The following is a 16110-nucleotide window of genomic DNA, read 5'->3' as shown; positions in this document are numbered from 1 at the left end:
TATAAGAAAAAATGAACAGAATTTTTTTTTACTTTGATCGTCTAGCAGTTCTGTTGTAAAACATCATATCATGTATAAAAATAAAAAACACCGATGATAGACCTCTTAAAATTTTTTTTAACGGCTCAAATTTTCACCAAATTTTTTTTTTCATCATCCTGAACAAGATTTTCGAAGTAACTTTCAAAAAAAAAAATATTTTATTTTTTTGGCCCAGTCTAATATACCTACCTACTTTTCTAGAGGTTTTTGATGTGCTGAATTCAAATCTGAAACTATAACTTCTAACGCGGACGCGTTATCAATATCGATTTTTCACATCTTCATAACAACGCGTTGAAACTCGCTTAGTAAACAAGTAAGTTTGATGAAGGAAGCAATTTCAAAAATAAATGCAGTAGAGTCTTCAATGGGTCAGTCTATTTGTAAAAAAAATAGAGAATGTTCTTAAAAAGGATACATAAAAATGAAGAATTTCTCCACCATGTTATCCCAAGATGAAAATGAAGAGTGTCTGGATAGTCAATATTCTATAAATCAGATTAGCTCTTTAATAAATGCTCCACTAACGTCTGTGCACTTGGAGAGGTCATTATCCATGTATAAAAGTTTATTAAAACCAAATCCCAACGGTTTAGTTTTGAAAACTTCAGGAAGCATATCATGATTCATGCTAACAAAACCTTTTTACGAAACTAATGTACTAAGATATTATATAAATGATATATTTTTTACTAAACCTACCTGAATTTTATGTTAATTGTATTTACTATTTGCTGTCAAAACTTCCATTAATAAAAGACTGAATTAATTTTTATTTTATTTAATTTTTTTTTTGTTTACTTTTGTATTGTACTGAGTATTTTTGCAGCATATTTTGGATTTATTAAGGCATATTTTAGATTTTTGATGGCATATTTAGTAATTTAAAGCGCATATTTCGTGTTTTAGGGCATACAAATCCGCGCCCAAATCATAACTAATCGCACTAACTTAATTTGATATTTTGGTTTAAGAAGATATACGCTTTTCTTTGTAACAAATCTGTGTGGAGGAAATTTATTTCATCCTAAACATACCTATGTATTTTTTTAATTTGTAAATTTTTTTTCTTCTAACTTCTAACTTTTGCTTTCAGAGATCACATTTCTTAAAATGCGTATTAAGGGGTAATATCACCTTGTAAACCATGAAATCGAGCGTCATTTTCATCAGCCTATAAAACAGAGAAGAAATATTATTTTCTTTTGGTGTTTGTTTAGTTTAATTAGGTATATTAATAGGTAACAGAATAGGCTAATGTTAAATTTTTTAATGATGTGAAATTTTTTAAATGGCGGTGTAGTCCAGGATGATAGTAAAATTCTGTGCTCCCATCGGGCGACCAACTAACTCCTACAGTTTTTAACCGATTAGGCTGAAATTTTGTGTGGAGCTCAAAAATGCTATTCTCTAGTGAAGTACGTAGGATTTTTTTGAAATATTAATTTTTAAGGATTTTATGGTCTTTTTTTCAACGAATTTTGTTTTTGAAATGAAATAATTTTTTCAAACTAATGCCATTTCCTTAAAAATTAATATTTCAAAAAAATCCTACGTACTTCACTAGAGAATAGCATTTTTGAGCTCCACACAAAATTTCAGCCTAATCGGTTAAAAACTGTAGGAGTTAGTTGGTCGCCCGATGGGAGCACAGAATTTTACTATCATCCTGGACTACACCGCCATTTAAAAAATTTCACATCATTAAAAAATTTAACATTAGCCTATTCTGTTACCTATTAATATACCTAATTAAACTAAACAAACACCAAAAGAAAATAATATTTCTTCTCTGTTTTATAGGCTGATGAAAATGACGCTCGATTTCATGGTTTACAAGGTGATATTACCCCTTAAGCATAATTATGATTAGACTATTTTTACTCGGTACTTTTTTATAGAAAAACATATTTATGGTTTAATGTTTCCGCAAAAAAATAATGGTGCTGAAAACATCGCTCTTGGAAACATCGATGTAATCGAAACTTCAGTTTTTTTTTTTTTTTAAGTGAAGCGTACCAGGCGAGTTCTACCAAAAACACGAATGTGGAAGAAAAACATTTCTGAATTATTTTCGTACTTTTAGTATAGTTGAACCATAAATTAAGGTACCTTCCACGTAAGAATTTTGTAAAAATATAGGTAATTTTCTCCAAACCGGTCCCTGCGATTTGGATAAAAACATTCAACTGCAATCGCGATGTAAAATATAGTATAGTCAACGTTGATTCAATTTTGAAAAAACGAAAAATCATTCCGAAAAATAAGTTTAATCAAAGTGGTTTCTGTTTATTTTAACTATGTTCAAGATTCACACAGTGTAGAACGGTTATTAACTTCTAAATTTGTTAAAAATGACAACCTCATTAACTTAAACAAAAGCTTTGATTGTACTAATTAAAAATTAAATATAGAAAAATTAAATTTTTGGATTAAGAAAATTATAAACATATATTTTTTAAACATCAAATTTTCGAAAACGGGACATATATTTCAAGTCTTAGTTTTAGGTCGTGTGTGAATTTGGTTAAATTTTTAGCCGAGGATAAGTTTTTGACATTTGTATCTATGTCTGTTGAATAAAGACTTTATCTTAGCTTTATTTAGTTGTGAGAATTGGGATACATTTTTGAAGTGGCTAAATACTTTCTTAGTTGCGAAACAAAAGAATTAATGGTGTATGAAACATTTATAAATATTAAAAATTTACAAACAAGCGTTGACCTGTGAATTTTATTTTTGCGTTTATTGAAAAAAACACTTCGTCAAATTGAAAAAAACACTTCGATTTAAAAAGCTTAATTACTCGAATACGGTTCGTCTGACGAAAATTTTCAATTTGATCTTTTTTGTAGGAAATTTAATTTTATATAAGAAAAAATGAACAGAATTTTTTTTTACTTTGATCGTCTAGCAGTTCTGTTGTAAAACATCATATCATGTATAAAAATAAAAAACACCGATGATAGACCTCTTAAAATTTTTTTTAACGGCTCAAATTTTCACCAAATTTTTTTTTCATCATCCTGAACAAGATTTTCGAAGTAACTTTCAAAAAAAAAAATATTTTATTTTTTTGGCCCAGTCTAATATACCTACCTACTTTTCTAGAGGTTTTTGATGTGCTGAATTCAAATCTGAAACTATAACTTCTAACGCGGACGCGTTATCAATATCGATTTTTCACATCTTCATAACAACGCGTTGAAACTCGCTTAGTAAACAAGTAAGTTTGATGAAGGAAGCAATTTCAAAAATAAATGCAGTAGAGTCTTCAATGGGTCAGTCTATTTGTAAAAAAAATAGAGAATGTTCTTAAAAAGGATACATAAAAATGAAGAATTTCTCCACCATGTTATCCCAAGATGAAAATGAAGAGTGTCTGGATAGTCAATATTCTATAAATCAGATTAGCTCTTTAATAAATGCTCCACTAACGTCTGTGCACTTGGAGAGGTCATTATCCATGTATAAAAGTTTATTAAAACCAAATCCCAACGGTTTAGTTTTGAAAACTTCAGGAAGCATATCATGATTCATGCTAACAAAACCTTTTTACGAAACTAATGTACTAAGATATTATATAAATGATATATTTTTTACTAAACCTACCTGAATTTTATGTTAATTGTATTTACTATTTGCTGTCAAAACTTCCATTAATAAAAGACTGAATTAATTTTTATTTTATTTAATTTTTTTTTTGTTTACTTTTGTATTGTACTGAGTATTTTTGCAGCATATTTTGGATTTATTAAGGCATATTTTAGATTTTTGATGGCATATTTAGTAATTTAAAGCGCATATTTCGTGTTTTAGGGCATACAAATCCGCGCCCAAATCATAACTAATCGCACTAACTTAATTTGATATTTTGGTTTAAGAAGATATACGCTTTTCTTTGTAACAAATCTGTGTGGAGGAAATTTATTTCATCCTAAACATACCTATGTATTTTTTTAATTTGTAAATTTTTTTTCTTCTAACTTCTAACTTTTGCTTTCAGAGATCACATTTCTTAAAATGCGTATTAAGCATAATTATGATTAGACTATTTTTACTCGGTACTTTTTTATAGAAAAAAATATTTATGGTTTAATGTTTCCGCAAAAAAATAATGGTGCTGAAAACATCGCTCTTGGAAACATCGATGTAATCGAAACTTCAGTTTTTTTTTTTTTTTAAGTGAAGCGTACCAGGCGAGTTCTACCAAAAACACGAATGTGGAAGAAAAACATTTCTGAATTATTTTCGTACTTTTAGTATAGTTGAACCATAAATTAAGGTACCTTCCACGTAAGAATTTTGTAAAAATATAGGTAATTTTCTCCAAACCGGTCCCTGCGATTTGGATAAAAACATTCAACTGCAATCGCGATGTAAAATATAGTATAGTCAACGTTGATTCAATTTTGAAAAAACGAAAAATCATTCCGAAAAATAAGTTTAATCAAAGTGGTTTCTGTTTATTTTAACTATGTTCAAGATTCACACAGTGTAGAACGGTTATTAACTTCTAAATTTGTTAAAAATGACAACCTCATTAACTTAAACAAAAGCTTTGATTGTACTAATTAAAAATTAAATATAGAAAAATTAAATTTTTGGATTAAGAAAATTATAAACATATATTTTTTAAACATCAAATTTTCGAAAACGGGACATATATTTCAAGTCTTAGTTTTAGGTCGTGTGTGAATTTGGTTAAATTTTTAGCCGAGGATAAGTTTTTGACATTTGTATCTATGTCTGTTGAATAAAGACTTTATCTTAGCTTTATTTAGTTGTGAGAATTGGGATACATTTTTGAAGTGGCTAAATACTTTCTTAGTTGCGAAACAAAAGAATTAATGGTGTATGAAACATTTATAAATATTAAAAATTTACAAACAAGCGTTGACCTGTGAATTTTATTTTTGCGTTTACATTCACTTAAAATTTTTTTTCATCATCAATAAAAGCTGTGTTTTATTTTTCTCGTGATCCAGATCAGATCATTGTATTTATTTGCGAAACAATAACAAAACAAAATCCTGCTTTTATTGTAATCTATGGTGAGGTTTAAATCGACTCGTGAAAAGTCGGCATTACTTTCCCAATTTTCTTTCTTTATTTTCAGTTTTTGATTACTTATTAAAAAAATACATCAATCCTTCTGCAAACAATTTTGACTCTGAAGATAAAAGTTTAACCGGGTCCCAGCGCAAGGTAAATGTTTGACAGCTGAAAACTTTTTTCTAAAAAAATGTATTGTCAAAAAAAAAAAAATTTGCTTAATTTAAGCTCCGAAACAAAATCCTCTCGAAAATGCATTTGATATAAGATTTTGGATAGAATTTTTTATGTTACCTAAAATTTAGCATATATTTTGAGCACTTGACCATTTTTTAAAAATTATTTTGGAAGTAAGTTTTTTTAATCCTGTGAACCCCCCAAACCAATTTTCTAGATCCGCGCCTGTATGTATATGTTCCTAAAAAAAAAAAACAAATATGGCGACTTTTCCAAGTCTTTGAAGCTCTCACAAACTATGTTTTAAAAAAATAAGTTCTTTTCACTCCAATTTTACAGAGCAAGTATGTAAATGTAACAAACACCACTCGGTAAAATTAACGCTTTTATTTAGACCATCACTACTCCTGTAAAACAAGCGATAAAATTATTAAATATTCAAAATTTTAGTTTTTTTATTCAGTTAAATAACATAAATCTGTTTCATTATTTTAACCTTTAATACTGGGTAAATTTAATCAAGTTCCAAAACTTCTGAATTTAAACGACAAGGTTGTTTAATATGAAATAAGTGATGTGTAAAATTAAATAAATACATTTCTTTGATTTAACCAAGCTAATCAGTAAAATTAAACAATCTCAAAAATATCAAATTATGACCGAGTTTCTCGATCAATATAAACAAGTTGGTGGGTTATAATAACCCAGCAATGCTGAGCGATCTTTCTCTACCTTACGTCGATTAAAATCATTTCTTCGCCACAGGATGACAGAATAGCATTTAAATGGATTGACCTTGCGGCCATCAAGAGGCTTATGAGGTGGTGGACACAGGGTTCGGACTTTTCTTCGATCGAAGCAGATTTAGTTCGATTTGGGAAAACAAATTAAATCTTCTTCCCTAATTTTTTTTTTCAGGAACTACTTCTATTTCTTGATTGAAAAATATTTTTCAAACAATAAATTTAGAGAAATTAGAGAAAGGGATTTAACTTAAATTTTGAATCTAGTCGAGGCATTGAGAAATAAAGCTCCACTGAAATATCAAAAGATGAATGGAGGTCAGTTATTATTCGAATTCAAGATATAAATAAAATGTACCTATCAAATTAATTTTGACTGATTTTGAAGAATTCCTGATCAAAAATTTGTTAGATTATGCTCAACTAACCGTTTTACCCCACAACACCGTTGCAACCAATAGATGAGAAAGGTTTTTTGGAAAAGAACATAATGCAAAAAGTTAAGAAAATTAATTTTATTGAAAAATTATTTTTTTTTAGAATAAATTTTTGTAAATAAATGTTCTGAAAGTTTAATTTTGAAACCTACTTCCGAAATTTTGGATCTACTTTACTTTTTTTTAGACTATCTTAAATGATTTATAATCAAACGCTGAAAACCATATGTTCCTATGCCGTCTATATTTTGAGTAAATTGAAAAATAGGAAAACTACTTTTTTTTAAAAAGAATAATTATTGCACGTGTTTTAATGATGTTATTGCCAATGGGGGGTTTATTTCCTTCCTTTTCTTGCGAAGGGGACTTTTAATTAAAATGCTTTTGACATCAGCATCGACCTTACATACCCTAAGCGGAGCAACGAAGTTGCGTAAGCGGGACAGAGAACCCAAAAAGTTAAGTCTAAATCCTGAGAACCCGCGAAGCGGGCCAGGCAATGTACTGTTTGCCGAAAAAACTCTTGACATTGGCACCTTCCAGAGGACTTTACATACCCTAAGCGGAGCAACGAAGTTGCGTGAGTGGGACAGAGGACCCAAAGAGTTAAGTTTGAATCCTGAGAACCCGTGAAGCCGGCCAGGCAATGTACTGTTTGCCGAAAAAACTGTTGACATTGGCACCTGCCAGGCGACTTTACATACCCTAAGCGGAGCAACGAAGTTGCGTGAGTGGGACAGAGGACGCAAAAAGTAAAGTTTAAATCCTGATAACCTGCGAAGCGGGTCAGGCAAAGTACTTTTTAGATAATAAAAAAGACTTGTGCCACTCGAGGACTGCCGCGGTTAAGCTATTGCATTGCATTTTTTATCAACTTATGCAATTATAATTTGTTTACCTACACTACACAAAACCAATGATTATATTTTGTATCTACGAGTACCTATACCTATCAATTCATATACAACAACAAGGTCACATTTGAAAACATGCATACACACAATCTCATGCCATAAACTTCTACAGATAAAAAAATATGAAAACAAAAGAATACTTTTTCTCTTCTGATTTAATATCGCAAGCGCAATGCAACGCTTTACTCGTTCACAAATCACAAAAAGTTGAACAAGAAACAGAAGAATGGGAAGACAAAACAAAAGAAAAGAAAATACAGATAATTTTTATTGCTCCTGATTTATCCTGCAGACACAGCATTTACGGCAGAGATACCCAAAGGAGATGGGAAACTTTCGTACGTTTTACCCCCCAAAACCCATTTGTTTATTTCGTGTTGTTGTAATCTCTTTTGTATTCGTGAATAAATGTGAAAAACACACATAGTGTAGCCACGGTGTTTTTACGCACACCTAAGCAAAAATGTACGATTTTTCACGCATACTTAGCCAAAAATGTATATTTTTTCACGCATACTTATCCAAAAATGTCTAAAGCAGCTTGTAGGCAAACCCGTATGACGTCAGAAGTTTCTCATCTCTTTTGGGTATCTCTGATTTACGGTCTTCTTCCTTACTCCTCTCTTTGTTTTCTAACACAATTTATATAACCCTCTCTGTCTGAACCAAAACCATTCACACATCCATGCAAGCTTCGTACAATACATTGAATAAGAAGTACAGGAAGGGGTGTATATCACACCTATAGAGTTGGCGAGTGAAGCCACAAAAAAATTAAAAAAAAAAAACAAATTTATATAAACTGTCAAAAATTTTATATAATCTGTCAAATTTCGAGCTCGTTTTCCAGGGGCGAACTCACTCTTATTGGTGATGACAAGGCGATGTAATCATTGACCGCCAATGTTTCAGCTACTCTTGATGATTTTAAAACAATTTTCAGCCTGTTTTTAGTTTAGGAAAAAAAACAGTTAAAAATTCGTATATAATTATGATGAAAAATAGCATTTATACGGAAGTCTCTCACGAGACCAGTTACATTTCTGTTGGCGCCCCTTGAGTGAACAATATATCTGCACTCCGACCCTTTACCAATACATATGCATCTGAACAACTCACACTAATAAAAAGCGGCTTCACTTATTTGGATAAACACCCCTTCCTGTACTTCTTATTCAATGGTACAATATGCATACACACATACCATCATAAATGTAATAACTTTTCGTTACGTTTTTTCTTGGTTAGCTCCCCATCCCAGGCCTGCGTTAAAATCTATGCAATAGCTTAAAAGCTATTGACCTTGGCGCCTGCCTAGCGAGGTATCTAATGTTTTTCTAGGGGGTACCCAAAGCTCTCAACTTACTGTATGTATAAAATATCAAAGACCTTCGGCAATGTGATGCCAAATACATATACCGAAAACAATCGAAAAATTAAAAACCTGATAAAAAAAGTAGTTTTCGTGTTTTTCAATTTTCTTAAGAACTATAAGGCATAAAAACATACGGTTTTCAATTTTTGATCAGGAATCAATTGCAGCAGTTTACTTTATCAACCAATTTCGTATTGAAGTTCACAGTCTTAAGAAAAATAGTATTTAGTGCGTTTTTTAAGCTTTTTCTCACAATTTTTGACTTTGTATTCGATTATTTCAAAAACTAATGATTGAAATAACTTGATTTGAAAATTTAAATTAAGTGTAAAATTCTGGCTTTTGAAAAAAGTATCTTTTATAGTTGTAAGTGTTTCCATTGTTTTAAATATTTTTTTTAACATGTTTAGTTCTTTAGAAAATTGCCCCTCCCTCCTAAACGGGAGATAGAACCCCCCTCCCATAATAAAAAAAATACTTGTATTTGACTGTTATACAAAATTCCGTTACTATTTTTCACCGCCTCAGTTATCGTACTCTTGCCGAAAAAGGGCATTTGTTGTTGTTGTTTTTTTTTAAATTTGGATCCACAAAACAATAAAGGGGAAGTGTCTATTTAATAAATTAAATAATTAATTGACCTGGTAGACCTGTTGTCGTGGCATTTCTCGACAAAGCACGTAGAACTATGGTTGTTGTGAGTTGCCCGATCAGATTTCTCACTGGAATCTGACCAACAACTGTTCGCTTCTGTCACCCCCAGCGTTGCCTCCAGTTGGTGCCCCGACCGACTACTTCGGGCAGCGACAATCTATCTAAAGCATGGAATACACGGTGCAATTATCGTACAGAATTTGAATCGCATTCGATAATTGTATCGTATGTGTGTATCAAAGTATCCGCTGTACCCATATCGTACGGTGGAATGCTGATGATGGAAAACAAGAGGAAGTATGCGATTGATTAGAAGAGGGTTGTACCGTGTGTGGGCTTTTAATTCACTTATGATTTAGTTTTTGAGATTACATACAATTTTTTTAACTAACATCCAAATAATGGATACAAATGCGAAAATTAATTTGACAGATAATGAAATCGTAAGTGCTTTCTTTCGATATTGTTAACGATATCGGTACATCTCAACTCGTGTACGATAATTGTATAGTGTATTCCATGCTTAAGTTTCATTCATTGTGTGTCTCCGTTTTAATTTATGGGTTGGGATAATTAGTCACATTTTGTTTCTACCCCGTATCAATTAGATAACAGATTTTGCAAAAATAAAACGCTAAGCCACCTAGCCACTTCAAGGCTTATCACTTAGGCGGTAATTATTACTCTTATTATTGTAAGCCCCTATTATGACTTGCGACTCAAACGATTTGCAATCCTCATATTGCGATTACATTACTATGACGTTCGCAATGTACCTATGCAAAATTGAAAAAAAAAAAAAAATTGCCAATGTTATTTTTAGGACGGTGAACCGTTATTAACATATCCTATTTATAAGATTCGTCAAATAATTCTAGCGATTCAGAAGCCATAATAAGGGCTTTTTATAAATGTTTGTTTTAACTGTTTCATTACATATTCAAATAAAATTGATTTACAGATTTACTGAAACAGCCAGACTTCTTCGAAGTGTGTTTACACGCCGAGCTAATACCAGAATTGATACGGAACTAGAGCTGTCGCGTGAGTACAATTATCTTAATAAATAAGTTATCTTCTTCCTTGGCTCTAGGTTAGAAATATTTATATTTTTTGTCGACGTTTCGTATGTGTTTACACGCTTTTTTCAAGACTAAAAATTAAAATAATTTCAAAAAATGATTGTCTAATGTTCTTAAACATTTTCATTTTAATATTTTTCATTAGATGGCTATGCATTCTCTCAAGAAGAAGGTGGAGCTGTACCTCAGTCTGTGGTAATACGTGCTTATGATACAAATCTTCGTAAGCCTGAAGGAAACTAATTAAAAGAGACGGTATCAATTAAGTATGAGGAATCAAAACTAAATAATATAGGGAATTTAAAATAAATTAAGATACAGATATTTACATAAAATAATCTATAAATACTAGTAATAAAATCTTTAAAAGTTGTTGTTAATCATTCAATCAATTTCTTATTTATATTTGCTGTCATAATTATTAAAAGACTTTTATTTTGTTTTTATGTTTCTATAATGTACAATACATAATCTTATTTTCTATAATAACAAAAACATAAATATAAAGTGTGGGGTGAATATTTTTGTGATTTGTACAAATAATATTGTAAATTAAAAACTTAAATATATTTTTTTTTTCTATTTATGCATAGATGAATGAAGCAGTAACCTTTATCCATTTATGTAAGTATTAAAATATTTACACAAAGCCAAGGACGTACGCAACGGGGGGCAGAAATTGTTGATCAATTGAAAAAAATTACCTTAACCCTCTGTCAGCACACGGATGCGAATTTGGCTGGACAAAACTAACATTATCGTTATAATGGTGACAACTGACAATATATTTTTTTAGGAATTTTGAATACAATATTCTAACTCTACGGATAATTCTACGCCAATTTCATATCCATATTCCCCATAAAATATTGAAACCCAAAAAAGTTATAACGACATGAAAAAGTACAAACCAAGGTCGCACACGGGTGCCCCTTTCACGTAGGGTGTGGCTACAGATGGTTAGTAATGATTTAAGTATTATGATATTTAGCTTTTTTTCTTGCTACTATAGGTACTATAGGGAATAGGATTCGTACTATAGGGAATAGGATTCGAACTCGAAATAACTATAAGACATAATGTAAAGTTATGTCTGTCAGCCTGTCTATCGTTTGTCTGTATTAATCTTGACCTATAGCCTAAACTACTGAAGCAATTTGCCTGATAATTATGAGTTTTAGTGAAATTCCCTAGAGGAGAAATTGAAGTTTTATATTATTTGGGACCGAAATTAACGGTTCTTGCCATTTCGTAGGTGTAAATCAAAATTGCTCTAAGTACATAGGCTTTACGCCGACGATATAACCAATATGAAAAAGGTTGTTATTCTCAAAAACGAATCTCAAGATTTTGATTAAGAAAATATTGAAACTATGGCAATCCTCCTCAGATATTGCCTTAAATATCAGACGAATGTCTCAACAAGATTCTGCTCAGTGAGGATGAACTCCTACGTTCACCTTTTGAATCAGAATCCGAAAACGATCTGGACCTCAATGTGGTGGAGGCTGATCTAGCTGCTAACAGTAGCCTTCATGCTCCAGTTAGTTCAGATAAACCTTCACCACTTCAAACAGGCTTCGACCTACCTTCTTCTCCGAATCCAAAAGAATGGGGAAGATGAGGTGCTGGTCCAAGAACCATGGATCTGCAAATCCATGGTTCAGGGACTCAGGTATCCTGAGTACATCGGACAAAAGTGACCCCAGATCATGCATATGAGCAAGACGTAATACTTGCGTAATGATTATATTTACTCCCTAATTATAGAGATCGAGATGTAACCGCGCCGTAAGATAGCAAACGAGCAAAGAAACAATCTGGCTTGCGTCGGCATATCTCGGCCATGACCACCTCGGCCCTCCAGCTGGCGACAATATACGGAGACTAATAGCCGATTCTGAAGCTGATGAGAAGCATGAGAACCCAACAACGACATCCCGAAATCAGATACCTTAGTGCTTTGGATATTCTGGATGAGCACATAATCCCAACCGACAACGAGGAAGTAGTTTACTTTTACGCCGAAACGCAACCGGCCTACTACCGCGGCTAAATGCCATACCACCCAACCCACCATAATCAATACCACAACTGGACATCCGGGACGGAACACCCCGAGGATAACCTAGTCAGCAGACTTGTAAAATTAAGCCTATTCATGTACTATATTTATATATATTTTATCTTTTATCCATTGTATAAGGTTAGGCCCCATATGTGCCAACAAATTTTATTTTTATATCAATCAATGTATCTTATTAGAAATAAGTTAAGCTTAAGTCAATTGTATATAGTATGTTCAATAAAACAAAAAAAAAAAAAAAAATAGCCGATTCTGAACGGCAAAAGATCTGCCTCATAATTGTTTGTGATGCGAACGCCCATCACACGGTCTGGGGAAGTAACGACATAAATGATAGAGGTGAGTCACTTTTTGATTTTATTTTGAGTACTAATCTGATAATAAGTAATACTGGCAATGAACCAACACTCGTTACCAGAAACCGACAAGAAGTACTTGACATTACTCTTGTCTCCAATTCGATTCATCAAAGAATCTTAAATTGGAAAGTATCTGAAGAACTTTCGTTCTCTGATCACAGATACATCTAGTCTAAATGATGTAACAACTACTAAACAGTTAGCATTCCAAAACTATCGCAAAACTAACTGGCAAAAATTCACTAGAGATGTTTCAGACCGGGACTTATACAAAGAATCCCTGGAAGTCTAAAAAAACATCTAAGAAAATGTAAAACATCTTGGAGAAATTTCTGTGACAAAATAGAAGACTCTTCAGAAGCCTCTAGATCTAGATTAAGAAAAATTCTCTCAACAAACATTTAAAGCCCAGTGCCTTGAAAACAAATTACGGGGCCTGGACCAACCCCTGAGAAGAATCACTCAATCTGCTACTAGATACTCATTTTCCAAGTAGCTCAAACATTATAAACAGAGTTGACCCATCAGGCCGTCAACGCCTTCAAACCATACAAATCCGCTGGACCAGATGACATAATACCAGCCGAACTTTCTAATTCTAATTCCCATCTTAGAGGTAATTCTGAATGGATGTGTAGACTTGAAACATATCCCTGCCCTATGGAGAGAAGTTAAAATTGTATTCATACCCAAATGAGAGAATTTGCATTTCTCTCATGTCAATCCGAAAGACCTCCGACCTATCAGTTTATCATCATTCCCTCTTAACCCCTTGTAACCCAAGATCGTAAATTTTAAAATAATAATGTCAATCGATTGGCCTTTACCTATAATAAAACACGTATTTAAAAAAAAAAAATCGATAAATTCATTATTTACTGAGTTATTTTATTTTATTATTTTTAGTCAATTTCCTAAAATCCTAAAATAAAACCCCGTTGGTTTATCCAGCAAAACTATTTTTTCTGAATTTTGTAGTTTTTACAAAAATTTGCCTATTTTCAAAAAAAGCGAAACATTCAACATTAACTGCCAATTAAAAACTATTGGTGAAAATTATTAGAAATATGCCGTACTATTTCGATAAACCAATACTTAAAGATTGTGTTAGAAGCTTCAAAAGAAAAAAAAATATAGTTTGTACAGCTTTTGTGCGATCTCTTTCAATTTGTTTCAGAAATGTCACATGGGGCTACAAGGGGTTAAAACTCTAGAACGAATGATTGATATCCACTTGGGTAATGTCATAGATCCCAAGCTAATATCTACAGCACAGCACGTTTATTGTAAAGGGAAATCGGTTGAAACAGCACTAACTACTTTAGTACGCACTGTTGAATATTCCCTTCATCACAGAGTTCATCTAAGTTGCATTTATAGCAATCACAAATGCATTGAAAAACCTTAAAGTAGATAGCTCACTGAGCGAGCTAATAGACCTTATGCTGAAAAGCAGAATCATAAACTTAACTCTTCTCAGCAAGAAGATCTGTTAGTAGAGGTACACCACAAGGGGAGGTACTCTCCCCACTCCTGCTGAACTTGGTGGTTAACGAACTACTAGTCAATCTAGAAGCATCAGGATTCAAAGTGATTACATACTCTGACGAAATACATCGTCATTACTGTATCAGAAAACATCTCCATACTATAATAGAACTTTGCAAACTGCTCTCAATAAGCTACTAAAATGGGCAACAAACTGAACTTGACAAAAAACAGAACTTGTCCTCTTCACAAAGAAATATAAAATTCTACAACTAGACCCTTCTATTAATGGTGTTCCACTTACTTTCTCAAGCGAGGCCAAGTACCTGGGTCTTATTTTGGATAGTAAATTAAACTGGAACTCATGGGGATGTCAGAACAGTTTTACATTCACCTCTTTTGGGTACCGGGTCACATAGATATTCTGGGAAACTGTGAAGCGGATGAACTCGCCAGAAATGGAACTCTGATACCAATTTCACCCAACAAAGCAAATAGTGGTATACTAGACTGATTCAAAAAAATGTTTTTTTTTTGTTCAAGGTTATACCGAAAATATTGTTGGAAACGACAAAAAAAATACTGTAAAAGTTTCAGCCCTTAATATTAACATTAAGTACCGCCGCATAGCAAATTTCTATTTCCCATATGATTTACATATAAAAAATTGGGTTTTTGAGTTTGGAATTTTATGACTTTTTAACGGTTCATCAAAAAGGCTGATTTAATTTTCTTGTATAAAATTAAAAGTCCTACAGAAAATTCTTAATAATTTTTTTGATAAACTGCCCCGTTTCGAAGTAATTCAACTATATATAAAATGTAATTTTTCTTCATTTTTTTAAAAATTTTTGACGAAGCTAAAGGAATCAAACGAAATCACATTAGTGTCGAAGGTAATTATGACCTGTCATTAAATCATACTCCAGTGATTCTATCACTAAGTGAATCGGAAGTAATAGAAAAAAGTAATCCAAAGCTTGTAAATAAGAAAACAAACTGGAGTGATTTTAGAGAAAGGCTTTTAAGTTTTATAAATTTAAGATCTCCCATGGATACAATCGAGCAAATTGACCATGAAGTGGAACAATTTATTGCTGATGTGCAAGAGGCCGCTGAAGAAAGTACTCCAACATTTTCTAATAGAAGACAAAATGAAATAGAATATCCTTTAGATATAAGAGAGTTGATAATAGAGAAAAGAAGAGCTCGAAGAAAATGGCAAAATACTAGATTTCCAGACGATAAAACAACGTTTAACCGTATAAGCAACAATCTTAAAAAAACAAACTTACAAATTCAAAAATGATTCACTCAGTACATTCCTAAAGTATTTAACGACTGATGCTTCAACCGATTTTTCGCTATGGAAAGCAGCCAAGCGCCTGAAAAGACCGCAGTTACAAAACTCGCCCTTGAAATCTCAAGATGGGAAATGGATCGGTAACCCGAAAGAAAAAGCTAACCTTTTCGCTGAACATCTTGCGAATGTTTTTAAGCCATACCCAACAAACGCGGCTGAAAATAGCTTACAGTTTGTTGTGAAATACCAATTGTAAGACTAAAAGAAATAAAAAGTATGTGTTTACATCAACTATCAAATAAAAAATCACCAGGTTACGATCAAATTACTGCTCAGGTTATGATAGAAATGCCATTGAAAGCCTTCATAAAACTCCAATATATAATAAATGCATG

At 32.1% G+C, this 16110-nt stretch overlaps 1 protein-coding gene across 6 annotated transcripts in view; it reads left to right on the top strand.

The window, feature by feature from the left end:
* LOC129906451 (probable phospholipid-transporting ATPase IA) overlaps positions 1-11048 on the top strand; it is a 371220-nt gene extending 360172 nt beyond the window's left edge. For all 6 annotated transcript variants that reach the window (XM_055982238.1, XM_055982234.1, XM_055982236.1 and 3 more), the window contains 2 exons: positions 10359-10441; positions 10625-11048. In XM_055982238.1, the coding sequence (XP_055838213.1) occupies positions 10359-10441; positions 10625-10722 (181 nt within the window). In that variant the 3' untranslated portion in view covers positions 10723-11048. The remainder of the gene's footprint in view (positions 1-10358; positions 10442-10624) is intronic.
* Positions 11049-16110: the final 5062 nt, after the last annotated feature.

This window comes from Episyrphus balteatus, chromosome 1 (genome assembly GCF_945859705.1).
Source record: "Episyrphus balteatus chromosome 1, idEpiBalt1.1, whole genome shotgun sequence".
Taxonomy (NCBI): domain Eukaryota; kingdom Metazoa; phylum Arthropoda; class Insecta; order Diptera; family Syrphidae; genus Episyrphus; species Episyrphus balteatus.
This window is presented reverse-complemented; position numbering and strand designations above follow the sequence as displayed.